Source organism: Haplochromis burtoni, unplaced genomic scaffold (genome assembly GCF_018398535.1).
Source record: "Haplochromis burtoni strain Fernald_Lab_line unplaced genomic scaffold, NCSU_Asbu1 Contig_13, whole genome shotgun sequence".
Classification (NCBI taxonomy): domain Eukaryota; kingdom Metazoa; phylum Chordata; class Actinopteri; order Cichliformes; family Cichlidae; genus Haplochromis; species Haplochromis burtoni.
In genome coordinates this window covers 4,244,922-4,271,868 of record NW_024582374.1, presented here as the reverse complement: position 1 = coordinate 4,271,868, position 26,947 = coordinate 4,244,922, and the positions used below count along the sequence as shown (strand labels likewise).

General features: G+C 43.2%; 2 protein-coding genes across 2 annotated transcripts in view; both read right to left on the bottom strand.

Annotated features, from left to right (window-relative positions):
* Positions 1-6,042: 6,042 nt before the first annotated feature.
* colgalt2b (collagen beta(1-O)galactosyltransferase 2b) lies at positions 6,043-26,698 on the bottom strand. The gene is made up of 12 exons (XM_005932470.3): positions 26,359-26,698; positions 14,653-14,763; positions 14,412-14,529; positions 13,248-13,382; positions 12,955-13,159; positions 11,557-11,676; positions 11,153-11,226; positions 10,788-10,894; positions 10,352-10,484; positions 9,283-9,410; positions 8,939-9,145; positions 6,043-7,200 (listed from the first exon to the last, which is right to left on the bottom strand). Exons 1-12 carry the CDS (start codon positions 26,592-26,594, stop codon positions 6,927-6,929), a joined length of 1,848 nt encoding a protein of 615 aa, XP_005932532.1. The 5' UTR covers positions 26,595-26,698; the 3' UTR covers positions 6,043-6,926.
* zgc:92140 (uncharacterized protein LOC447854 homolog) overlaps positions 15,997-26,947 on the bottom strand; it is a 48,974-nt gene continuing 38,023 nt past the window's right edge. The window contains exon 7 of the transcript XR_006053686.1: positions 15,997-16,033. The gene's annotated coding sequence lies outside the window, so the exon portion shown is untranslated. The remainder of the gene's footprint in view (positions 16,034-26,947) is intronic.

Below are 26,947 nucleotides of genomic sequence, written 5' to 3'. Positions count from 1 at the left end.
CAACAGACTGTTTATATTAAGATTCTCTTTGTCTCCGCTATGCTGTTGTAGAGTTGGCCTTTTCTCCCTTGCCTCATGCGCACTTGCTCTTGCTCACTGAGTGGCTGTCTGAGGAGCTCTTGTTGACATTGAACAGTTACTTATTATCAGTATGAGGAAGAGAACAGAAGGAGATAATGGGCACTGTCTCCCAATCACTGACCGGGAGAAAAGGAAAAACTAAAGAGAAGCAGGAGGCCGTGTTTCGAGAACAATGCTTTCTTTTTCCACATCCTTCTCTTTTCTTGTGAGTGTGAGTTGAATGTATTGTGCGCATGCATAAAAGCATGTGAGTGTTTTACGACAGCACTTGTTGGTCACTGCGTCTTCACTGTTCAGCACAGCAACACTGACTCATTTATTCGTTTACGCAACAATTTCACTTCGTTATTCAAAGAATCGCCAAATACTGTAATCCGTGTCAGGAACACTGACAGATCACCAGCTGTTTCCTGTGACGACTTAGACTCCCACACTGATATGAGCTGCAAAGCATGCACGGTCATAGATGATCAGTGAACAGGTGACAACTACCACACTTATCCTGGATGTGCTTTAAATCAACCTCATCCCCAAAGTGAAAATTATCAATAAAAAGTTGTGACGATCCTGTTTTCTGTCTCTTTGGCTCTCTGATGTTTTTTAGCTGATGATAGGTTCGTCATCATCTTTTGTGTTCCCATTCTGTCTCTCCAAATTCAAATTCAAATTTTATTTGTCACGTACAGTCATACACAGTACGATATGTAGTGAAATGCTTGGACAACTGCTCGTGACCTAAAGAAAACAAAAAAGGAAAGGCTATGAATAAGATAGGAAATAAATATGAAAAATTAAAAAGGGTAAATTTAACTAGGAAGGAATAAAATATAAATTAAGGTTAAAAATGAAATAACTGTACAACACAAATTAGAATGAAGGGTAAATTTAACTGGGAAGAATAAGATAAAATATATAAATTAAAGTTGAAAATAAAATAACTGTACAACAAAATACACAATATAGAACTAATGATCGTTGGACCCTTAATAATAATATATATATATAAACACACAATAACAGCAGCTGTACAAGTATTAACTGGAAATGAAGAATGTAGTGAATATATATATATATATTATATATATATATATATAATATATCCAACCTCTGTCTTTGTGTCAGGTTCATATGTCGTATGTTAGAGTTAGTCATTTCCTGTTTTATTTTGATAGTCTTTCACTCCATGTCCATTATGTTCAGTTTTGCTTTGTGTGTCTCATTAGTCTGTGATTATTTTGAGCTGTGTTTGTCCGCCTGCGTGCGTACATACTAGCTCACTCTGTTGTGTTATCCCTTTAGTGCTTCAGGTCCGATTGCTGCCTGCCACACAGCCCACTTTGACACATTTCCTGCTGTTTGGTTCAGTGAGAACCAAACGGTAGCAGCTCAGTATATTCAAGAAAAGTGAAAACAGAGCCTCATAATGAGGAAGAAAGGTGATGTAGGTGACTTTGAGTGCAGCACGGTTGATGGTGAGATTTTCCCACACAAACATTCCCATGGTTCACAGAGAATGGACCCAAAAAGAGAAAACGTTCAGTGAGCAGCAGCTCTCTGAGAGAAAATGCTTGATGCCAGAGAAGAATGGCCGAGCTGCTTTGAGCTGATAGGAACAGTAACTCATCTCTGAATAAACACATCTAACCTCGAAGCAGCAGAAAACCACACCGACTCACATGGGCTCACTACAACTCAATGACATGAGACTGGAAGAAGTTCCTCGGTCTGATGAATCTCGATTTCTGCTGTGACATTCGGCAGGTCGAATCAAAGTTTGGAGTAAACGTCATAAAGGCACGGATCCAGGATCGTTAATGCTAATCATAATCATAAATACTTGTCACAGTCTGGCTGAGGCAGACTGTATGCGTTTGCAAAAGAGGACTCAAACGCAGACCAAAAACAGAACGTGACGTGGATTAACAAAAAACAAGCCGTTTATTAAGGCTAGCAAAAATGGTACAAACAAACTAAACAATAACCTAAACTCGGTGAACAAAAACTAAAAAAGCTAATGAGGGAAGTGGGAACACATGGGGAAACAGCTGACGCACATGAACGTAACAACGTCACAAGGGGAGATTAAAACTAAAAATATTGAACAGAGGACCCCTTCAAAATAAAACAGGAAACATAATGAGACGCAGACATGAGAACATGAATCAGAATCAGAATCCTTTATTTGCTCTAGGGATCAATACTTGACAACATAAGACACACAGACATGAAACACATGAAGGGCAAGGGAGACTTAACAGGGGTTGAAAACACAAGGGGAAACTAAAAGGCAAATGAACGTAGAGAACCTAAATAACTTACACATACCATAAACAACAGAATAAACCAAAACTCCAAAACGCTGGGTCAAAAGGATCCTTGGCATTCGAGCCAAAAAACGCCCCATTGAAACCCATTATAAACGCTATTTTTCACTGCCCAATCATTACCATCAAATTAAGGATCGTGATAATACTACAACATACCGACAAGTATGGTAGCCGTTGAACGTTTTAGATTCAAGGATGCATTACTGAAAAGCTGGGCTAAAGTAGGCCTGTTGATAAAGACGTGAAAGTGTTGGCTAAAATGGTATCAACAAAAAAAAGGCTCTAAACATAATGATTAAAATGAGTAAATAGTTGGTTGTAATCGCAGGTCAGTGGTTCTTGGCTTCTGTCTCTGTGCTTCTCCTGTGTTCCTTGTGTCGCGTCTAGTCTAGTTTTGTTTTCACGTCTGTGCTTCTCATCGTTTCAGTGTCAAGTGTTTCCTGTTTTACTTTGACAGTCTGCAGTTTTGATTACCCCGGTCTCGTTGTGTGTGATTTCTCACATCTGTGCTCTGCTCCTGTGTCTCACTCTCTCGTTATCCCTCTGTGTGTTGAGCCCCTTGTCGTCCTCTGTTTGTTGCCGGATTGTCTGTGTATTACCTTCTTTGAGTTCCTGGTCTCAGGTTTTCATGTTCTGTGTTTCACGTCTCAGGTTTTAGTTCCTTTGTATTACTTTGCAGTTGTTCCCAGTTTAAGTTTTGTGTAGTTCTTAGTCACTTTCTCCTTTGATTTTTATTGTGTTCCTGCCACCATTAAAGTCCATTCGTCAGTGTCTGCAGTTGGGTCCACACTCTCTCCACTCCACAAGTTTATTAGCATTCATTTATGCACAGCTCTCTGAAGTGGGTTTAGGGTTAGGGTGGACAAACATCTCCGCTTTGATCCTGTCTGTCCAAAACAAGCCTGGTCAGCCTTTTTCTGACTATTTGTGACTATGCTGTCGTTATCTTTAACCTTTAACATGCTAACAGAGGCCTGTAGACTCGGAGATGGATCTCTTTTTACAGTTTCTCTGAGCTTTGCATGGTCTAACTATGTTGCGAGGTCCACTTGTAACTGTGCTAAATGATTTCCACTGTCTATTAGGTTTTCTCACTGCAGCCTGATAGACTTCATATTGTTTGGAAATGGCCTGATAAACCTCCTTGGTGTCATGTTAGCTCACACCTGAATCCTCCAGACCTGCAAAGTGTCGCAAATTTTGCTTTCATAGAGTGCTCATACCGACGTTCGTAGTCAAATGCAATTACCAGCTGCGTTGTACTCTTAATTCTTACAGAGGTCATAAAGTTGTACTTAGGGCTCCGTGCAGGCCTGTGAAAAACTATGTGAAAACCTTTTTTATCTGTATATACACTGTGAAAAGCGTTACTCATCGAGGTTAAGACACCCACCATGAACTGTAATATGGAAAAAGCAGCTGAGGACCTCTGTTGTATCTCCCTCTTGTTTCCTGTCATCTATGCACGATTGGTATCTGGGAAAATCAAAACAGGAACACGCTGCTTATGGACTGAACACATTCTTTGTGGTCCAATGAGCTTCACGCCAGAAACTTAGAAGTCAGTTATTAATGTAATCGCAATGAAACCACGGTTAAACGAGTGGAAACACAGCCAATGTAAAAGTCATTATTATTTGAACGGCTGACATGTTTAATTTACTCAGTTAATCTGGAATGATCGTCTTGCCTGTGATATTTGTTTCCGAGTCACATTTTCATATATTGGTGCACTTGTAGAAGAAATGTGATTTTTAAGATGCATTACTTTACGGTGACACCAGCATAACAAAGGCCTGATGTTCAGTGTGTGGTGTGTACATAGGTCTAACCATAGCTCATTTTCATACAATATGGAAATGAGATTCCTAGAAACTTGAAAGCATAACAGCGTGCTTTAAAAATGGTGTCTGTTTGAATGCTTCTGTGGATGGAAAATTACATTATGCTTTATGGTGTTATGACAGTGAGCTAAGAGTCAATCAACTTTTAAATAAGAGATGAAGGAGCAATCACAGAAGGAGGCGACTGGGACTGATGAATGCTGCAGACTCTGTTCTGGTAAAGTAAAGCTGCTCTGCTGCTACTGTCCCTCTAGTCTACTCACAGCACACATACTTACACTAACACACAAACATTCACATTTTGCAGAAAAGCATGCATGCATATGTGAGCTTCCACACAAACACAGACATGTGTAACACACTGCAGGACAAGCAGGCTTTTGGGTCTACTGCATTATTAATAAAGTGCAAGGTGCTGTATGTGACAATATTAAATGTCTAAGGGCCCTGCTACAAACCTGCTGCAGCACCTGCTCAATTTTTCAGGTAATAAAGAGCCGAGTTATGTTGACTGGATATAAAATCTGAGCCAAAAAATATAGTAAAAACTGTAAAATCTCTTACCTCAATGCAGAATCTGCTTCCCTGTCAACACAGGAGTTATGAGCAGAGCTGTCCACTTGCAGCTCTTCCGCTATGTTTCATTTTTGCATCATCCAGCTAAACGCATGCAAACATCACATGTGGTAGGACAGGCCCCAAATTTCTGTGTTTAGCACACAAGAGAGGGCTCCAACTCAATATTTGTATGTGTTTTAGCAAATTGTGGTGTAAAATATTTTATTTATGTCTTACATTGTCGATGTGACCATGATCTGGATCTTAGCATATGTGGTTATGTTATGTCCACGTGACAGTCCTCATTAAGCAACACGTAGCATTCAATTGCTGTATCACACGTGGCCACCAGAGAGCAGCACAATCTCTCTTCTAAAGGAAAAGAAAAGAGGTGGGGGGGGGGGGGGACACCTGAGGTAAACTGAAATGAATAAGAAGCAACTTCAGGACATAACAGCTGTATTAGGTAAGGTCTGGTTAGTGCTCCATGAAACAGGATTAATATAGTAGACACAAGTAAACCAACATATATACATGTGTATGTGTGTATGTATATGGTGTGGACAGAGGTGCATCTTCAGGTTAGACTTAAACATAATTCAAGCTGACGGATGTCTGAGGTCGCTCAGATCATTTTAAAGTCTTGGTGCAATGAGAGCAAAAGCATGAGCTAAGACGGGAGGAGAGCTTTGTGCTCAATAATCAATTACAGGCTCTTTCCATTTCTTACTCTCTATCTCACAAGATCCCATAAAAACTCCGCCACCCCCACCCTGCTTGCCCATTTCCCCTTCCACCCTTTTCTCTGATCTTGCATTTGCAGAAACTATAAAGTTTGGAGCTGAATTTCACTCAGCCACTGAGGTGAAAGACAAATAGTGGAGGACAGTGTAGTCCTGCACATGGTCACCATTCTAACCTTTAAAATTACTGGGAGGTTGGAGCTGTGTGCAGGCTTCACCACAATTTGTGTGATTCCATGAGGAGCAAAAGCCTCGACTCCCACTGGAGGAGACAGCAGAAGATCATGGGAACAAAGCAGCAATGTTTATGTTTGCTGTTCAACCGAATACACGATAATATGCATTACTTAGTGGAAGCTCTGTTAGTCGCACAGGAATAGCACACTCACTCTCTCACACACACACACACACAATAATAACCTAATTTCTGTAAGAAGACTGATAACATCTGCATCAGTTTATCCTGCAGAGTCAATGAAAACACAGAAATAGAGAAGAAGTTTTATTAGTTCAGCCCAGCAGCACAACTGAACAAAGACCATGTGGACATGAAAACTTTTGATAATCCAGTTTTTCCAAAATATTTAGCACACATAATTGCAAAAGCATGTGTCTGAAACGGCATATCACGCATCGTTCAGGCGTTATGTAGTGTGAGACTGGCGCTCTGAATTCCTAACCAGCAGGTCCAGCCTGCTGCACAGCAGAGACTTTGGGTCTGTTACCCCCCCCGCGTGGCGAGAAAAGGACTTTTATTTACTTTGTGTGCTTCTGACATCATTTGAAGCAGTGACACTCTTGGGTACGATACATCAGCCTCCCTCCTCCCTCACATGTTCAGCTCTATAAACACGTGCATATGTCCACACGCTCACGCAATAACACCAAAGGGATGCTGATGGGCAGTTTCTCACGCTTAAAGCTTACAGAGTTGTTTTAGGAAAGCTTTTAGTTTCTTTTATTCTTCCACTAAAACACATCTGTTTTCTTTAAATAAAATGTAAATTTAAATTGTGATTTTTTTTTCACATCCTGCAAATGATGCTAGCTGTCTTCCATGTGTCGCTTGGATTTTTTTCAGGCCCAACGGTCTCCACATGCTGAGAGGAGGCAAGTGGGAAATAAATAAAGCTTTTGTCAAACGCCTGCTGGCCCTCGTCCCATTTTCTTCATCCCATCCTCTTCCTCTGTGCGTCCTCTGTGCCTCCTCAGGTAGCAGACAAGGCTGACAGCTCAATACTGCCTTTATCCGTTTGGACATCTGTGCTATGCATGCACAGAGTGTCTGCTTGTACTGTCTTTTCAGTGTGTGTACGCATGGCATTCACTGTGTGTTTTTTCTAAACACGAGTCTTTCTCTTCGAGTCTCCGTATCACAGTTCATCACGCGACGCTCGGGCCGCAGGAGGCGGCGAGTCTCCCATCACGCTGTTTTGCGCCACGGGCCGGATGCGACCCTGCTGGGCCGTTTTGCGGGCGTGCTGCCGGTCCCAGTCTGTCGCCACGGCATCATCGTCCCAAATGGTGGAGGTCTCGGTGTCGCTGATGTACCCCGGCTCTCCGGTGTAGTGTGTGGGATAGATGAGCAGCGGCTCCACGGAGAAGGCCTTCAGGTCTCGGGGCCCAAAGTGAGACATGTACTCAACGCTGAGAATATAGAGGAGAGGAAGAGGAGGGGCGTAAGAGACAACGTTGAAACAAACTTCATGATGATAACAGCAAGTTTGTTTTACTTTGGCTGCAGACAAGAACCCAAATTCTTTGTACATGGAGTCAGAGGAGATGCTATAGGGATAGAAATATTGCGCCACACCTCTTAATATTTAAATAAAGCACTTAGCACAGTAAAGGTGAATATATTTGGTTTGTGGTGTGTTTATCTTTTTCAAAATCTCACTTACATGAAACAGACCAGGCAGTTCTAATCACACGTTAAAAGCCCGTTAACACTCCACAAGGACGGTGAAACCCTACACCTTTATTAGTGCTGAAAGGAGCTGCTGCCTCTTCCACACAATGAGGTCTTTCACTCTGGCTTCACTGTCAGATATTCCTCTTTCTCCTGTTTTTGTGTATTTGTGAGCAAAGACGGGGATGGAAGACAACAAAATCCCACACGAAAAATGGAGCTGATAACCCTTGCTGTTTACGCGCTAGTATCGTACAACACATGGCACTTTTTCCCCCGCACACTTTTCCACATTTCCCTCACAAACTCTCTCACTGTTGAATACACACAGCGTATTTGTGTAGTAATCTATACACTCCACGCTGGACACACATCGCCGTATATTTATATAGTAACACACACACTTGCACAGTGTTCATCTTATGCACACCCCCACACTGGGAACTCTATCAATGGGAATCCTGTCCCTCTTTCCACAACCAGCAGGAAAAGCCGTGCTGGTCTACATTCCTCAAAGAGAGAGGAGGAAGGGGGTGGAGACGTGGGTGACACAGGGACGCAGGAGGTGTACAAAGAAGTAAATTTTGCAGAGGAGAACGTAATAAAGCGCTAAGGAGAACGTGCAAAGAATGGTGAAAAAGAACGAGAGCCAAGAAGAGTGGACGCCACAGTGTGGCAATGAAGGTGCTACGCTAAAATAATGTGGGGGGGGGGGGGGCTGAGCAGGAATTCCCAAGTAAAAAAAAAAACGAAAGAGAAAAGCCGGCATTGTGTCTCGTGTAAGGCACAGTACCCAGTGAACCCCCAGAACAATCCCAGCCCTGTGGGCGAGGAGCACAGAGAGGGGGAATGAGCTGGTGCTGGCGAGAAAAGCAAAGAAAACGGGACAAGAGAAAGTGAAAAATGATGGAAGCAGAGACATTACAAAGAACATAACAGACAGATGTTGTGGTTCACCACCAGAGCACAAACTAGAAATCTGCGCACTGCCGTGCAGTCTAAAAATCACAACAGAGACATGCGCACGCGTGTCCATGTCTATGTCTATGTATAGATAATTACTGCATAGAAACTGCTTTATTTCTGTGCTGCTTCATTGCCCTTTGAGTATGACTTTTTATGCATAAACTGCATCCACGCATGCCAAAAGTCCATACACTTTTAAATTTAGCCTTGGCTATGTCATCCTCTCCACGTGGATCACCTGATCTACTCTTAGGTAAGAGTGCAGTGCACCTGCGATCATCTATTTGTGGTCCTCAGTAAATATTTGCCCGTCTGTTCAGAAACCAGACCGTCTAAAGGGTCTTTGTCTGAGTATCACACAGAGGCGTTGTGTCCTGTACCGTTGTGCAGTCCTTAAATAAAACCCTCTTCCTCTGCATCCCATCCATGTTATTTACAGTGTATCAGATTAAGCACATTTCACGTAATCGCTGTAATTTAAAATTAAAGAGGAGGGTCGTAAAGACAGACTTGGGGTGTTTGTTGAACATGATGGGCAGGAACTCGTCAACAGGGAGCATCTTAGGCAAAGGCTGAGCAGCCAGCAGCTTTCTGGCCCCTCGGTGTGACAGTGCGTAGCCGAGCGTCCAGTAGGAGTAGTCAGCCTCGACGAGGTTGTTTACACCCTCCACTGACCGCTCCGGCTGCTGCACCTGCATGCGTTTACGGCCCACGTAGCTGAAAACAGACCAAGACAAATGCAGCTTTAACCAGGCTTCGTTTAAATGTGCTCGAATGACACGCATTCATAAAAATAATGAAAAACCAGAAGATTTCTGATCTGAATATAGCTAATGTCAAGCAGGTGATCTCACATCAGGTCCCAGTCCAGCTGGGTGTTGTCTGTGTCATCCATTATAGCCTGCAGCCGTCGCTTAAACCTGGGCTCAAACCTCACGTCATCCTCTAAAACAAGAACCTTCTGGAGGTCACGCTCCACCACCTGATGGTGACAAAACACAAACACTGGGGTTAAAATGAAAGCATGCCACGAGTGCTGCTCTCCTTAGATTGATTTTTGGCCATAGTTTTCTGCGGTGACTGTTTTTTTAAAACCGAAAAGCTGAGTCACCTTAACTCAGTGTTGGTTTTTCCTCGTTTTACTGTAGCAATCAACGATGCTGTGTCTGTCTGTCTCTTCTTTGGACAGTCATGAGTGCGATTAACAGCTTACAGCCATACCACCCTGAGCACACCTGAACGTGTCTGATCTCAGAAGCTAAGCGGCGTCAGGTCTGGTTAGTATTTAGATGGGAGACTGCCTAGGAATGCCACGTGCTCTAAGATTTCAGATGGGGGGTGGCGACACAGCAATGGCCACTCTGGACCAAAATTGTGCAGTTTTTGTGCTTTTCATTGCGACTTCTGAGCCACATGGACACCAAAACAAGTGGTGTTCATGTTTACTTCTACACAATGCTCAGTCTTTTGCACATAACTAGTGCACTGTCTTGTTTCCATATCATTTTGTTCTGTCTGGTCTTGCACTGTCTTGTGTCTGCATGTTTGCAATTTATTCACACTTGCACTTTATGTAGTCCTGTGTTGATTGTCTGTTATATGTAGCACCAAGGTCTTGGAGGAACGTAGTCTCACTTCAACTGTATACTGTATCACTGCACATTGTTGAAATGACAATAAAGGCACTTGATTTGACTTGATCTGTTCATGTAGGTCATGAAGTCAGGCACCAGTCTCTGTACATCAACCAATAGCTCCCTATGTTTCCTGCTCCCTCTGTGAGTGTCAGACACCAGCTACTCTGAAGGAATTAAGTATTCAGTAAAACAAAACTTTAGCAAGTGGAATCGATGCTTTTTAGTTTGAACACTTTTACAGAACCTTCTTTATCTGATTTAGTGCTTTTGCTCTCCCTGGCCTCACCTGTGTCCATATAGAGTGATGGCTGAGGAAGCAGCCGATCTCCCCTCTGGTCAGTACCCGACCAGAGTACGGGTCCTTATAGCCTGGCAACATCTCTATTCCCAACCTCTGCAGCTGGGACGTATTCAAAGCCCTGAGAGAGGGAACAGATTGAAAAAATGATGAAAAACATCATATATCTACAGTTTACACTCACTGCTTTGTTAGTCATCAGTAAAAACAGCCGCGGTGCCGTGCAAATAAACACAGGAAAAGGGACTAGAACATTCTCATTTGTGGATTAAAATAAGCAGAGGAGGAAAAACCAGTCAAGTGTATTTCTACAAAAGCAAAGTATCTGTAGCATAAAAACACGCTTTTGTGACTAAATTAAAGAATGTATGGCTTGGATTTAATCATCATCGGATTCATGGATAGGTGTTTGTCTGGAACGTACTTCCCGTCTACTGCGTCTATCAGCGTGGAGTGAAGCCCCAGTGCGGCCATTGTTTTCAACATCCTGGTGCTTCTGTCCAGCCGGCGCTTGAGGTTGATCAAGAAAATCTAAGCAAGCAAAGAAAATAAGAGACATAAGAAAAAACTGTGAAAGTGCAAAGAGACAGTTTTGGTTGCACTCTTGTTCCTCTGGGCAGAACCAGCACTCACAGAAAAAATGATTTTTAACCATAAACATGAAGGATTTAATCATTAAAATGTGACAGTATAAACTAATGTACACTATATATAACATTTTGCTCTTAATTTACATGTAATCAGATTACTCTAAGTCAGCATTCTGGGCACAAGCATTTTTTAACTCACTTCATCAAAGCCCATCCTGCTCTGGGGGGATGGTGGAGAGTACAAATACTCGGACGGCTCGATATCGTGGTCAACTGTTGACACAGAGAGGAGGGAGGTGAAGGGTTATAACAGGATAAACAGGATTAGTAAAAGCCTGAACTTCCTCTTGATTGTGATGGTTCATTTGATTAGGCTCATATGAAAGCTCAGCAGAGGGAGGAGTAGTAACAGAAGTCAAAGGGAAAGAAAACAAGAAGAAATGGGGGTGGCATGGATAAACAGAGCGGGGAGGGCAGCAAGATCGCAATCATGGAAGGTCATGGCGGTCAAGAAAGAGAAGAAGCCAGGCTGAGAGGCGGAGTAATCAAGGAATGACAGATAGCAGTCACAATAAGTGTGTAGTCGAGTGTGTTTGTACTCACTCAGAGCCTCTGTGATGGTGTGTATGAAACTCTCGCTTTCATCTTCAACATTTTGCTGTGCCTTGAGAGGGACGGGCAGGAAGCCATAGTGCTCTCTGTTACACACATACATCTGCACACCTAAGACACACACACACACACACACACACACACACACACACACACACACACACACACACACACACACAGGGATGTAAACATAACCTCTTGACCCAAATTAGACTACTTGGGGCCCTCGCCCCTCCTCTCACGTGCACACAGTAAATAATCTCTGAAACCAAACAGAAACTCTTCCCAATCACAACCTGAATGAGAGCGAGAGGCTGCACAGGCTTGAAATCATATAAATACACTGATCGGGCAGGACATTATTACCGCTGACAGGTGAAGTGAATAACACTGATTATCTCTGCAGCCGTCAGTATCTATTAAAAGGTCCAGGGAAGGAAGAGTGGCGACCCAGCAACAGGGTCATGGGCGGCCAAGGCTCACTGAAGCACGTGGGGAGCGAAGGCCGGCCCACCAGCAGACGAGCTGCTGTTGCTCAAACTGCAGAAACAGTTCATGCTGATAGAAAGGTATCAGAAAAGTTTGAGATGTTGACTCCGCCCCCAAATTCCCCAGTTGCAGCCCAAGGATCCATGGAATCTCCAGCTCACAGCTAACAGGACCGAGAGGATCTGCTGCTAACATTGGTATCTGCTTGTGCAGATACCACAGCACAGCTTCACGGGTCGACTGGAGTCCATGCTTCGACGGGCAACATCTCTATTCCCCACCACAGTATTAGGCAGGTGGACATAATCGGTCTGATCGGTGTATGAGCTGTTGATGGTGCCTTGTTTATGCCCAAACACGTTTCAATGCTGCAGAACCTTTGAGATTTTATTACATTTGTGAATGATTCCGGTCTAACACGTGCAGTGAAATAATGCACAACTGCAGGCACCTAAATGCACAGCTATACATGCTGAAACAAATTTTGAAGAAGACGTCTTTGTTTCTTTCTGTGTCTTCGGGTTTGCATCTGTTAGTGCTTTTCCTTCTTCCAGAAGATCAATCCTAACAGTCGCATTTGTTCCATATCGGATTATGCAAATCCACAAACACTGATTTGGTTGCACACACTTACAAACCTCCCCCATGTTCAGCAAAGAAGACACATGGATCCATTTATCTTACTCTCTTGCTCATTTACCTTAATTTGACGCATGTGCATGAAACCAATGAAACGCTTTGTGTTATACAACAGTAAACATCTGCACAATAAAAAAGTTTGCAAAAAAATGCAGGTGCATGAATGAAGTCATAGATAGCTCAGAGTTCAACACGGTGAAGCTGCCATAAGGCATTTCTCTCCTTTTGTGGTCTGCTGCGAGCAGGGAGATTCAAACTGACCTGCTTGACGTGCCGAGAAGGCAAAAACTATGATGTCATCAAATGCCCAGCTGTAGTCTGGGTGAGGGGGGTAGAAAGCCAGGTCCCTGCTGGATTCACGACGCAGGTCCAATAGGAAGGTGCTGTGCACCATGGGAACGGGGAAGCAGCCGAGCCGCTTCCACTCCCTGATTGGCTGGTAGTCTGGGGTTCGCTTGTAGTAACCCTGACATGAAGGACGGAGTTTAAAAAAACGGCAGGCTAATTAATAAATCCGGATTAGTGGATAGACGGAGGGTTGAATTTAACTGTACCTGTGGAGTCATGCCACACCAGAAGTTAGAGTAAAGAGAGCGCGATTCTAACATGGGAGCCACCAAGGTTAAGTTCTCAGCCATCATCAGGTTCAGCACGCGAGGATTAGTCAGCAGGTTGTCGCTGTCCACAAACTGAAGAGGAGCAGGCGAGAGCAATCACAAACAAAGAACACGAAACATGAAATTACAGAGATTTCATATACGCAGACGTTAGCTTGAACACAGTCACAGCTTCTTCAAAAAAACAGCACTCAAAAATTCATTAACCGTCAAAATGTAAAAAGCTTTAACTGATATATTTTACATTGTACATCAGACAAAACAAACCATTTAAATATAAAAAGTAATTATACACCATTGTGTACACATCTAAAAATTATTTAATGCTCTCACTGCAAACAAAGCTAAACATAATATCACTTCAAACACAAATCACATAAACGTTAGCTGTTTGGCGTCTGCTTTACACATACAGGACACTTTGTTATTAAGTTTCTGTCAGAGTAAAGAAGTTAAACTACAGACTGAATCCCTGAGATATGTTTAAATATCGTCTCAGGTTTTCTACATGATAAAGAAAAGCTGCTGTAGTGAACAAAAGGCCTCTGTTAGCACGACTCTTTGGGCTTAGAATGCAAGAAATTAATGTGTGTGTGAATAAAAGTTTGTGCTGATACACAGAAAATGTCTTTCTTTTTTCTCTGGACCCATTGTCGAACAAAAAAAAAAAGACATTTCTACAGTTGATCGTAAAAAATGGAAATTTCTTTTGTTTTACTTATTTACTTTGGTGCACATAAATGAGCTACACAACGCCTTTATCGGTAAAGCTGTAAACCCCCATTAAAAATCAGTCCTAAGTTTGAGCCCTCTTTCACATCCTAAAAAAGCTATCAAGCAGGTTGGATTGGAGTCCTTGCCAGGCTGATTCTGGTTCACGGGCCTTATGTTTGACACCCCTGCCTTTAAGGATCACAGCAGCACACAAACAGCCACCAGAATGATCCACTGGTGCAAATGTCATTGGCTGATTTGATTTTGTTCTGAGGTTTAATATGGCTGTAAGCACTCAGCGGGATACTGGCTCTGCTTCTAGATTCTGGGGAAAGAGCTTCAGGGTAAATGCCTACTGCACATTTAAATTTAAACTAAAGAGGTTACCAGGATGTAGTCAGCCCATCGTTCCCGGGCGGCCTTCAGAGCAGCCTGCCTTAGCTTCATTACATGGTTGAATCTGGAAGGAGGCCAGTGTTTAGGGCCCCATTCGTCTGTGTAGGACCTGAGAGAAAAAACACACTTTTTCAGTGTCCACTATCCCATCAATGGGCACAAATGACTGATGAAGAGAGGAGGAACTAGACTTGCTCTAAACAGGTCTGATGAGTAATTCTCGTAGATTTACCTCGGCTCCTCCATCGGTCTCCACTCCACGTAGTGGTAGACGTGCTGAGCTCTCTTCAGCCATTCTCTTAACATGGCGGTGGTGTTGTCCACATTATGGTCTGTCGCTGCCCTAAATGACCAACGCAGACAACACAGGACTCCATTCAATGAACAGCCACAAGTTCAACTGGAGAAACAACAGCACAGCTTGTTCACACGCATCTGCTGAACACTTCTCCTGAGCACACCACGCCAGGACTGTTTTCACTGTGCAGAAGCAAGAGGAAGTGAAGAAGAGTCGAACACAACGCTCAGAACTGCAGACTGTGGTCAGCTTGATGTAACATGGAAGAGGTAGGTGCTCTCTTCCATGTCAAGGGAAGAGTGTTTCTTCCTAAGTACTGTCTGTTGTTACAGCAGGCAGTTTCAGTGTTGCAGAGCCTCTTTGCTGCCTAATTAACTGCAGTGCTGGAGAACAGGCAAAGTCTCATGAGTCACCATGCAGGGAAGTGTTACTGCAAGCCTACCATAACCCTGCTTTAAGCCTGACTGCTAGGTTTTGAACAATTATTAGCGCTGACAAAGAGAATCATTAAACCACTCCAACTTTGGGCACAAAGACTTAAAAAAGCAGGAATAACTGTAGCTACAACTGTCTTTAGCTTCATTAAATTGTGAATGTTGATGCAATGTTATTGGAGCAAACAATAAAATGTTACAATGCAATTACTTCTGTCAAGCCTCACCCTAACCCTAAAACATGTCCAAAGTTATAACTTAAAGAAAAACTGTTTATGATATGATCCCATATGAATACATAAACAGATTTAGACCCCGAAAAACAGCAGAAATACCTGTAAGCATCGGGGTGTCACCCCTGTGGTTTGCACTCTTTCTTTGCAAAGATTTCCACTTGAGCTAACAGCTGACTCAGAGGAGACAGTGTGACTACTGTATGTGTGAGCGGGAGCTTGTGTGGATATATAAATCTGTGCGAGAGATCTTAAGACCATAAACATGCCCTCGTTGTAGTTTTTGCGATCACTTCACTTTTTGGGGCAGCAGAAAAATAAACGTCACCTGCCACAAACTCACTTTACTTTTAAAATGTCACTTAAGGAGGAGAGGTCAACAGATCTGGAAGCGGAAGCCATTTGAATGTGTGTGTACAAACACACACAGATGGAGTTTTCCACTGCTTGCTGTAATATTCCCTACTGTACTGTCTCCAAAATCACACCCAGTTTTAGTCTGGATGAACAGAGACAGAAACACCAACACGCCCAAACTTCGCTCCTGTCTTCTCCTTCCATATTTCACACACACACACACACACACACACACACACACACACACACACACACACACACACACACACACACACACACACACACACACACCTGCTCTCTGTACAATAAGCATTTGCTTACATGCTCATTATCTTCATATGATTACATGTAAATAAATTACATCCGTGAAGAAAACAGACGTGCAGTCTTGCATTGTACACGGAGGTTAGTCCGACCATCAGGGCGAGCTTATGTTTGGGCTTTAAGTCAACTTCAATCGGGCCAATAAACTCTCCGTCCGACATGAACAGCTGGAGAGAACCACAAGCTATATGATCAATAACTCTAATAGCATGTGTGTTGTGTGCACGTCAGTACTTGTAGATGTGTGCGGCAGACCACGAGGATGTTCAGAGCTGTGTTTTACAGCAGCATGCCTGTGTTTGGACATTTTAAATATACCCGTCTGCCCGAGTGCGTCGAAAGTCAAACGTAAGTAAAAGCAGGTGCACAATTCTAAGCAAGAGAGCAACAAAGGCAGAAAGAAGCTCTTGATGAATAGCTGCTGAACACACTGAAACACCTGGTAATAAGCAGATGTGCCCACACATTACACATTTTTTCATCTGCTAAACAGCATTTCGCTCCAGGACATGAATATGTTCCCACATGCCAGCTCTGACAAACAGATCCAGCTCCAGGCGGAGGTTTGACAAAAATAACAATGCACGGCACGAGAAACGGGGACGTAACGTACAGGGAGCACGTGCACGGATGGGACACGAACGATGGGCGAGATGTGTGGAACGAATGACTGAAAGTGAAAGGAGAAGAAAAGTGGCTTTGTGTTTGGTAAACATATGCTGAAAAAAAATCATTTTAAACTGTTTTCAGTTAAGACTGAGCACTTTAGTGAATACCTCACAGAGCTCATTAAAATCACTTCCAAACCAAAGATTGTCCTGGCTTTGTTTTGCCCACACCATATTAAAATACTAATGATGCTTTTGTTCAATCTGCAAGGATCTAAATCTCTGCAGAGTTCTATTTTATTTTTATAGGCTCTTTTTGGCAGGATGCTGTGTCCAGGTAACCGGCCAACTGAAGGTTGATGGGTGTCTTCAAATAAGCAGCAAACAGTCTGCAGCCTCTTACAAATGGTTTGGAAAATATGGGAATGACCGATTTTAGAATAATTGTCCTCTGTTAAGAGGAATTTGTAGCTAAAGCCTAAAAGTATACTATACATACGTTGAATGTTACTTATTCAATAGCTGGTAGAAACAACTTTGGCTGTAAGAACTCAAAGAAACTGTTTTCTGTGTGACTTTATCAGTCTCTCTCGTCACTGTGGAGGAATTTTGGCCCACTCGTCTTTACAAAGTTGCTTCAGTTCATTCATTGAAGTTTTGGGGAATTAATTTATGCACAGCTCTTTGACTGTCAGCTTGAGGTCTGGACTTTGGACCGCTGCAGCAGCTTGATTCTTTTCTTTTTCATCTGTTCTGCTGGAGATTTGCTGCTGTGCTTGGGATCATTGTCCAGTTGTATGACCCAGTTTGGTCCCAGCTTTGACCGTGGGACAGACATCACACTTGACTCGATATATACAGAGGATTTCATGGTCCACTCGATGCCTGTAAGGTGCACAGGTCCTGTGGCTGCGAGACAAACTCACGCCCTCCACCACCGGCTTTACAGTTGATACGAGGTATTTGCATCTCCACTTGGATCTATCCAAAGAACATTGTTCCAGAAAACTTGCAGTTTTACATAGTATGACCCAAACTGTGGACTCTGAGATGGAAATCTTGAGGGTTTTTTTTCTGACCTTCATCATCTGACCTTCAGCTCAGGTCGCTGGCCTTATGATTAGGATCATTGATAATGTTGTTCCTCATTAGTTTTGTTGGCACTGCTGGGTGCTCACACTGACTGAAGATCAGTTAATGAAGTGCAGTTGATTAGCAGCACCTGCCTGTGTTTCACACACTGATTCTGCAGCTTGGCTGTTCTTCTTGAATAAATAAAAAGACAGTGTTTCTATTTATGTGTTTCTATTTATCTGAGGTTGTATTTTCCTAATGTTAGGCCTGCTAAGGATTATTTCTATAATGTTCTGATACATAAAACATTAGCATTTATAGTATTTTTACGGTAACCGTGTGCAGCATCACAGCTTCCGTCTGGGTACATAAATACAAATTAAGCTATTGAGAATGATCCGCAGCTGCTTTAGAATTAAGTTTGCTTTCTGACTCTTTCCCCCTGAAACACATCCTGTTTGGCTGCCACTCCTGCAGCCCAGCCCCTCTGAGCACTAAGAGCTCCGAGCACACTGTGATTTTCCATTACCAACATTGCATCTTAGTGTTCCTTATGATTTCTGAACATGAGAAACTTAGCAATGTATGAATCCAAGCACCATGTGCACACAATGTGCACATGTGAAACAAACAGACCGAGGCTTCTGTGTATGGGCACACAGAAAACACACTTACCCAGAGTCGACCTCATTTTCTGCTCCTCATCACGTTTGCCGAACAGCCGGGGCTCCAACTCATTCGATCTTACTGCATTCATTCTTTATTACGAGGCAACTATCATCCTTTCTGGTGGATTTCCTCTACCTCTAGGCTGGATCAGCGAGACCTCAAAGAGCCCCTGCAGTTTCTTTCAAATCCTTCAGCTGTGCTGAGATGATACTTAAACCTCTGCAGCTTTTTGTCCCTCTAGCTATGGGAAGTAAGATAAAAATGGATGTGCAGGCGTTGATGCACAGGGATGCAACACGATTCAATAACTGGGTAAATGCAACAATTTAGGATCTTGGATTTATATCCCCCTTCTTCATCATTCCATAACCTTTTTATTTTCCTCTCCTGCCCGATACTGTCCCCTCATCACCGTTTTTTAAGGTTAGGGTAAGCTGCAGCCTCATTATTCTGTTGCCTGCAGCTTTGGGGTTAGGCTCAGCATCTGGATAGCACATGCTTCCTGAAGCCTCACCTACACATCCCATCACTCCTTCTCTCTATCACTTTATGGAAGATATTTGTTCTTCCATAAGAGCTTTTCAGCAATCTGCCTTTTAAACTTTAATCCCTATTGGACCAATCACGTGCTGCATTCCCGTCTCATACGGACCCCAGATTTCATGTTTCACGGGGCTGGTGTAAGAGCAGGGGATTAGTGTAAAATAAAGCAATCAAAGTAGCACGTGCACACAGTGTTACACGTGAGACAAACAGAGTGAGGCATGACAAAAACAAATCATTTTTAAAAATGTTCATAAAGGAGTCAAAAATTTAAAGACTCTGGGCAATGTTTTGTAATAACATTGCATAAAAATGATTACCGACATTATTTCACACACTCTTCCTTATGGTTATCCAAGCCAGAAAGGTGAGCCAGATATTCTGACTTTAAGCACAGAGGCTTGACTCTGAGATTGGCCCATTGAGGTAAACACAGTTCTGAAAGGCCCAGGAGGCTAGTATCAGCTGACTGTTTATTCAATAAACTATCTAATATCACTGCCAATAATGACTGGGTGCTGCATTTAATTAGGGAGTAAGAGTACCTCTTACAGGCGTGAACACTGATGCCTTTAAAACATAATAACTATGATACAGGGTGTGCTTCTTTGGGTTGACTTTGCTATACAGTCCGTAGGCTGACGTGGCTGTCGGCTTCTTGACGGCCCGGCGGGGCAAAGGGGAAAGGGGTGGGGGTGGATGGTCAGAGAGAGATGGAGGAAGAACAGAGAAGAGTAGGGAGCGGTGAGCTGAGACGTCTGGACTGAAATTCCTCATGACTTTCAGGGTCAACAAAAGTACCCAAGGCCAACAGACTCACACTGTAGTGTAATTTCTGGCATTCATATTCAAGGCTCGAAAAAGATAGTCATCAAATGTTAGAGAAGGACAGCACTGAAGCACAGAAGAAATGAGCCCCTCTCATACAAGCCTGCAGTCTGAGAGCAAAGCGCTCTACCTGAGATCTCGACAAGAAGGATTTGAAATTCATATGGTTCTCGCTTTAATATCATGTAAAGGTCGAAGGATTCTGTCATTCAATCTGCCTCTACGCATGAAATCATGTGACATGGGATACACGAGTTTTCTTACCACGGCAGTTACAGAGGCCAGAGCCCACATATTCAGAAAGACATCCATTCACATTTTAGTCAACTCAATAAACTTATAATTATATAATTATCTCAAAATGGTTTAAAGTGAACTACATAATTTTGCTTTTAGATCCTGTTTACATGTAATTAATAATCATAAATTATAAACTAATACAGTTCTTGCGTGTGCATCTGTCCTATTTTGGTCGTCCTTGTGGATCGAGCTGCTGACTGAAGCTTCTGAATCTGAATAACTCAAAAGAATGCATGTATGAAAGAGCAGCTAGAAGTAAGACATGCATTTAAAGTGGCAGCAACCAGCAAATATACTACAACAAGATGATACACTAAAAAGTGGCAATCCCAGGCTCTAGTATGAAATTTTCATGATTTAAAAAACTCATAAGACAAAGTTTAACTGATCAGTTTCACAGAATTATCTCAACATACTGCTCTATATGCTGTTGATATGACTGTGTATGATTGTGTATGTCTCCCTGAATCTATTTTTTAAACTCACAGGACACCATCTCAGTGTTCACAGGAAGCTATTCTCAGTTTTTTCAAGTTAATCTCAGGTGAGTTTTGGCTTTTTTTGGCACCAAAACCCTAAATATGTGTTCTAGTGTTACGGATATGTAGAGTTAACATGTGTAAACGTGTAAAGTACGTTCGGCCGGTGAATTACATCAATACTTTCTTACTGTAAAAAGAAAAGTTGGAGGTTAAAATGAACAGAAAGACAGAGAGAGAGAAAATCAGCAAAACGTTGAGATGGAAGAAGAGATGGAGGACCAGAAGGATGTCAGGGAAAGAGTGGAAAGGACACAGTGGGGCAGGAGACAAGTCAGTAAAGTGACGCTTAAGTCTAATGAATATCATACTAGTTATGAAAATGTTTTTCTAAATTCTTTACCCGACTAATTTGTTCTTGCCTCCCTCTGAATGTCCCTCGACTTCAACTAATCTAATTTCATACTCAGGCCTCCCTCATCCTATAGACAATACCAAGCTGCCATTGTGTTTAGGTATTTGCAAATTCTACTGCTGGTGTGCTGCCAACGTCTGACCATGCTGCTGAGGTGCTGCGGAGCACATGGGGCATCTAAGCAAGAATTCACCGTCTGGAGTCCAGCACGGGAACAATCATTTCCACTCCGGGGGGGGAGAGAGAGCGAGAAAGAGAGCGTGAAGAAGAGGCTGAGGGATTGGAGAGTAAATCATCTTTGTTTACTTCACTAGATTGAACAAATATGTCGATGCTAGAGAGAAGACATTCCCATGAAGAGCCTGTTGCTACGGGGCCGGTATGTTATCGGGTAAAATATCGGCTGCGTCCTTTCAACTTCACAGAGAGTTGGATGGTGAGGCTGAGCGCGGGGCTGGCAAAGATTAACCTTCGAAGTTACTGCGTTTAGAAAATAGTCGGAGGGCCACATACTGTAATAACTTCTACTAATACCACCTAATGGGCTGGTGTTAAATAAAAGCCCTGTTTCCAGAAAGCTTTCAAGATGCAAGAAAAAAATGTGACCACGCTAAACATGCATCTTGTGCTCAGATCAAATCGGTTCAGGATAACTTCACGTTTGCAAAGCAAACTGTGCTGCAGCTGAGAAGAAAAGAGTTTCGTCTGCTCCACTGAGTTTGTGTCATTACCAGCTGCTTATCTGGAAAATGTCACCTTGTGTTTCTGGAATTTATTTTAAAAAATCAGAGCAGATGTTTGAAGAGATTTTAAAGTTTCCCATGGACTGGATGTGACTGCAGTTTTCAAGTGATAATGAGTGGGAGGTAAGAGATGATCATGGACTGTTTCTGGCTCACTGTGGGCCTGGTGGTTATAAAGGGGAAGTAAATGGAAAACTGGGGCAGAGCCAAAGGAGCAGAGTGGAACACACAATCATTATGTGTCTAACAGAACACACACATGTCCACATCAAACACACAGGGTTGATGTGAGAAGAGATGCTGTGCACATGCTTGAAAATCCAGTCATACTTGTAGCAGAACTAAGGAGATCATTAGACACACTCATATTTTTCCTTAGTAAAAAAAACTTGGGAAATAAAAAAGCACTTTTCTAATCATTCACAAATGCCCACGCTGTCAGCACTAACTCACAACAGTTTATCCGGTCCTCAAAATTTATTCCATATGCTTGGAGGAGCTGCTCTTCAGAAAAGTCCTGCTCTGTCCCAACAAAACCAAGAACAATTTCTCCTTCACTGGTGCAATTCCACAGAGGAATGAGCCCCGAGGTAACACACCTGGCACGGCAAATCTGCTCCGCGCTCCAAAACCGATAAACGACTAAGCCCGTTTTATTCTTTCCACTTTCCTCCACTGTATCAGTCAGAGGGAATATAAAAAGCCTGGTGAGCAAAGGGCTAAAAGAAAGAAACTATGTACTGAAAATCCTGCACAGCATCACAGCTACACTCAGCTTTTACTGGACAATATGACAGAAAACTAGTTCTGCACTGTGAATGCAAAGAACTGCATTCGCAAGAGAATTTTGTGTGTTTGAGCCAACAATAACACAGAGGAACTTTAACAATCAACGCCTATAAGCAGGCACGTGGCGACAGAAGGAAGGAAGAAAACGCTTTCAGCAGGAAGAAACCTCTGCTGCGACCTGTTGGGGGTGAGAGGATGGAGAATGGACAAAAGTTGCACTGGGGAAGATATCGCCAGAGATGAATAACAACTAATAAATGAATGTAGTGAATAAACCAGAGAGGGAGATGTATTTATTACTACCTAACTCTGATTGCATATGTCACGTTATGTCACGTGACGCACGTCGGATCTTTTCGTGATGTCATAATGACATGATAGATCAAAGATACCGTGGCATACCTGGCAGGATCTCCAGAGTACACGGCACACTGTTCACCAAGGCCTTCAGCATGTATTCACACAGCCGTGGAACATTGCGAACTTTTACACTCATGGTGCCTGAGGCTTTTGGGTGCATGAGGACTTGCAATTATCTCATTATTTAGAAAAAATAAAATAATAGCTGTGGTTGGCTTTTTAGCGTTCCCTGTTATTTTGCAGCTGTGCAATATTTCTATCAATGAAATGTAATGACAAGAACTGCTCATTATGTTAAACGCTATAAAAAACATACCACAAGGACCATTCCCCATTGTGTCTGAGTATAAAGTGCAGTGACGGTCATAAATATGGGTTAAGTGGCTTTACAGGATAATAAACAACACGACATTATGAAAGTGAAAAAGAGAGTCCCCCTGGGAAAAGGCAGCGATGCTGGCGCTCTATTTTCCAGATTGGGTCCACAAATCATCACGACCTCCAACTGAGCACCTGGGAAAGCGCTTCAGATGAACACAGCCGGCAGCCAGCGAAAAGCAGCATTAGCAGGAAACTAATAGGAGGCTGTGCTGAGTTTGAGGTTTTTCATGCATTGTGCATCAAACATAAACACAGTTCAGTGTACGGGGAAATCTCCATCGCCTCCTTTGAAGGTGAAACTCTTAAAACTTTTAACTGGCCAAAGATAAAGCATGAAGTAATCTCAACTCAACCTTGTTTCCTCCTACTGTTACAAGAAGCATCAGAAGAAATACAAGCAATCTAATTTCATTGTTTCCCGTCATGTCCGTGCCTATAAATCACAGAGATGGCAACGCCCTTGATGAGTCACTGAGTTTGACGCTTAAATCCAGTTTCTCTGACCTTATTGTTAGCCTTTCTAAACATCGGCACATTTCTCTTTCAGTGCCCGAAAGGAGAAAAACAACAAGAGGATCGAGGAGAGCAGATTTGGTGGAGCTAGTGTGGGAATGTGGATTAACTAACCTGCTACCATTGTTGACCACCTTCTCTCTGCACAGCTGCCCCCTCTCTTGCTAATTCCCTGCATTCTTTCACTCTTTAGCAGCAGTGTGAGAGCTTTTTTCAAGCCACTGCCATTTCTCTGCGAGACCTGTGCCCGCTTGTAGGGGGAAAACTTTTACAGGCGGGCAGTTTTGTCTGACCTTCCCAAAACTGGTAGAGAGTGGTGAAGATCTGAGCGGATGATCAGATTGCCATAGAAACTGGAATAAAATGAAATGGTCATCCCAACATCCACAGCCCTGTCAGGAGAAAATCTTGCATTAGAAATAGCTGTGTGACCTTACCCAGATGATTTAAAGCGGACAAAAATACTTGAAGGCAAAGGATTCAAAACTCTAAAAGCTAAAGAAGCTTCTCAATTTGACATCATATTTTATGTTATTAAAAAGCCGTGGATCCAGTGGAAAATATTTAAGGAACAAACAATTTTAGATTTTTTTTTAAATTTAAGTACCGTGAGCTTATTTTACTGAAGACTAGAGAGGACTCTCACTTAAAACATTGGTCTTTCCAGTGTCTCCCTCTAAAAATCACCTGAATCCTTCACCACCTTTCCTGATCTGTTCCTATTGGACTGCATTTTATGAAACGGGTATGGAGAAAGAAAACAGTCCTCTGTGGTGTTCAAGCATGAAGATTCCGAGAGCGAGTACAGTGAGGAACACCGTGTCCCCTCACAAAAGTGAAGCTTCACAGCCACAAACTTTCCCTTTAGGTTTTATCACTTGGCCCATAGACAAGCTGAGGATGGTAGTAAAGCACACCAGCTACGCTCCGGGGTGGCTGTGCAACATTAAACCACAGAGTCTTTGGCTCTTACCTTATGGGAACTCCAAACTCATGTCTCTATTTGCCCAAGCAGTCCACAGTCAAACATATAATATAAAATAACAGCTCAGATGCAGTAATGTTGAGGTCATCAGAAGGAATTTGTGTTACTGTTTTATTCTCAAAGTGTTTGCATCACCCATCTATCTGAGGAGGTTCGGACACTCTGATGTTTGGGTTTGAAGCTGTCGCACAGCAGTAATGAGTTTTGTAAAAAATGCTGTAAAACGCTCTGACGCGTATTTATGTGTTTAGGGATAACTGAACTACAATTGGGCATTCATTGGGCGGTTTGGCTTACACGATGGGTAACAGTAATGATGACAGCAGAGAAGCACAGAGCTGCAGTGAAACATGTCATTTTCCGGACCGACTTAACCACACAGACACTTTTTGTTAACTTAGAAAAATAAGAACTTTATAAACATTAAAACTGTTTCACTGTTTCCAATTACTCCTCCTTTAAATTACAATAAGGCAGCACCACATATTACAGACTCAGTGTTCTGGAGGTGTTGCTGAAAGTATTATACTGTTATACTTATACTGTTCACATCCTCTTACATCACCAGATGGATGTTAGTGGAAATATTTTAATCAGCTGCACCTAAAACAGACGTGTGTTAGGTGCTGTTATGTTTCAAGAACGTAAAGCTTTTTTGTGCTTCTACTTTGACTGCAGGGTACAGAGATGCCTGTCATAGCTGATGGGGCCCTAAACCACTCACAAAGCCATGGCATCTCAGGCACTTTGGCACTTTGCTGTGTAATGAAGCCTCCCTCCTCTTTGTGAGTCCCTCTAGTGCCTCTGTGTATTCTCCTGAGGGTCTTTCAATTAGACTCTCTGCAAAGAAAAGCAAGACATTCGGCAAGGGAAGGCTGGGAAACAAAGGAAAACACCGAAAGCCGGAGACCAATGCCAACAACATTGCAAAGCTTCAACACAGAGCTGTTTCTATCTGCCATTTCACATGTTTTGCACTTGGATATTTAAGCCTGTGGAAGCCAGAAATCACCCATCTTTGATATGATCCATCAGCCCGCAGAACCCACATCCTGGGCGCACACACACACACACACACACACACACACACACACACACACACACACACACACACACACACACACACACACAGTTTACGCATGACTTCCCGTCCTGCTGTCAGACCAGCTCAGTGTCTCCTTTTATCCCCTTCACCTGCTTTTTATTATCACAGTCAGCTCTATGAGACCAAACGGAACACAGGACCTCACCTGGGGTGAGGCCCCTTCATACCCGGCAGCCCCGCTGCTTTAAAGCCCCGTTTCCGCAGGTTTGTGCTGAATCAGACAGAAGGAACCGTGATTAAGGGTTAAGTCGAACCTAACATGCACAGCAGCCCTTTCATCTTCTCCCACAGTGTGCAATTTGGATGCCGGCAGACACGCGAGTTAAGTACATCATAAAACTCTGCAACAGGTCTCGGAGGTTTCCAAGAATTAACGCGCACACCCGCTGCTTCTCGTTACAGATGCTCAGCATCATGTAGCTCCTGGATGTGCGCTGAGAATCTACGGGCCACTGCCCGAAATAAAACCAGGGTTTGCAGCCTGTGAGTGCGGCTCTCACCAGATCGCTATGCGCTCTTTCGGGTACTCCAGCCTCTCGATGCAGCCCAGGTAGTATGGCAGGCTGTGCGCCGCGTTACGAGCCACGATGGCGATCATAACCTTGGGCTTCAGCAGGGAGGACTCGGGCTTGACCTGCTCCTGCACCGCCGTCACCAGCTCCGACACCCCGCCGGGCACCAGAGCGCACAGCAGCGCCCACAGCACACCGGCTCCCGCAGTCCGGGCAGCTCGCATCGTCGCTTCCAAAATCCGCCGCGAGTCCAGAGAGTGAGGCAGAGAGAGAGGAGTGAGCCGAGGATCAGCCACGCTGCCACTGGGAGGGAGGGAGGGAGGGAGAGAGGAAGGAAGGTGTGGGTGGGTGTAGGTCTCCACACCTCCTTACTCCTCCTACATCCCTGAGGGCTGCTGCTGCCGTGGAGCCCTCATCAAACTTCTCAATTTACTCATAATAATCATTATTATCCAGAGTCTCACGGAGCACCTTGGATTCTAATAAATTGCCTCCTTACAGTAAGCTGATGATTCTTAAATCATCTCTATCAGTTTTGAGGGGCAATCGTGGCTCAAGAGTTGGGAGTTCGCCTTAT

Coding starts and splice junctions, on each gene's coding strand:
- colgalt2b (XM_005932470.3), bottom strand. CDS start 26,594: ATGCGAGCTGCCCGGACTGCGGGAGCCGGTGTGCTGTGGGCGCTGCTG. Junction 13,160..13,247: donor GGTGTGGCATGACTCCACAG/GTACAGTTAAAT, acceptor CCTTCATGTCAG/GGTTACTACAAGCGAACCCC. Junction 7,201..8,938: donor ATGTTCAACAAACACCCCAA/GTCTGTCTTTAC, acceptor CTATATTCTCAG/CGTTGAGTACATGTCTCACT.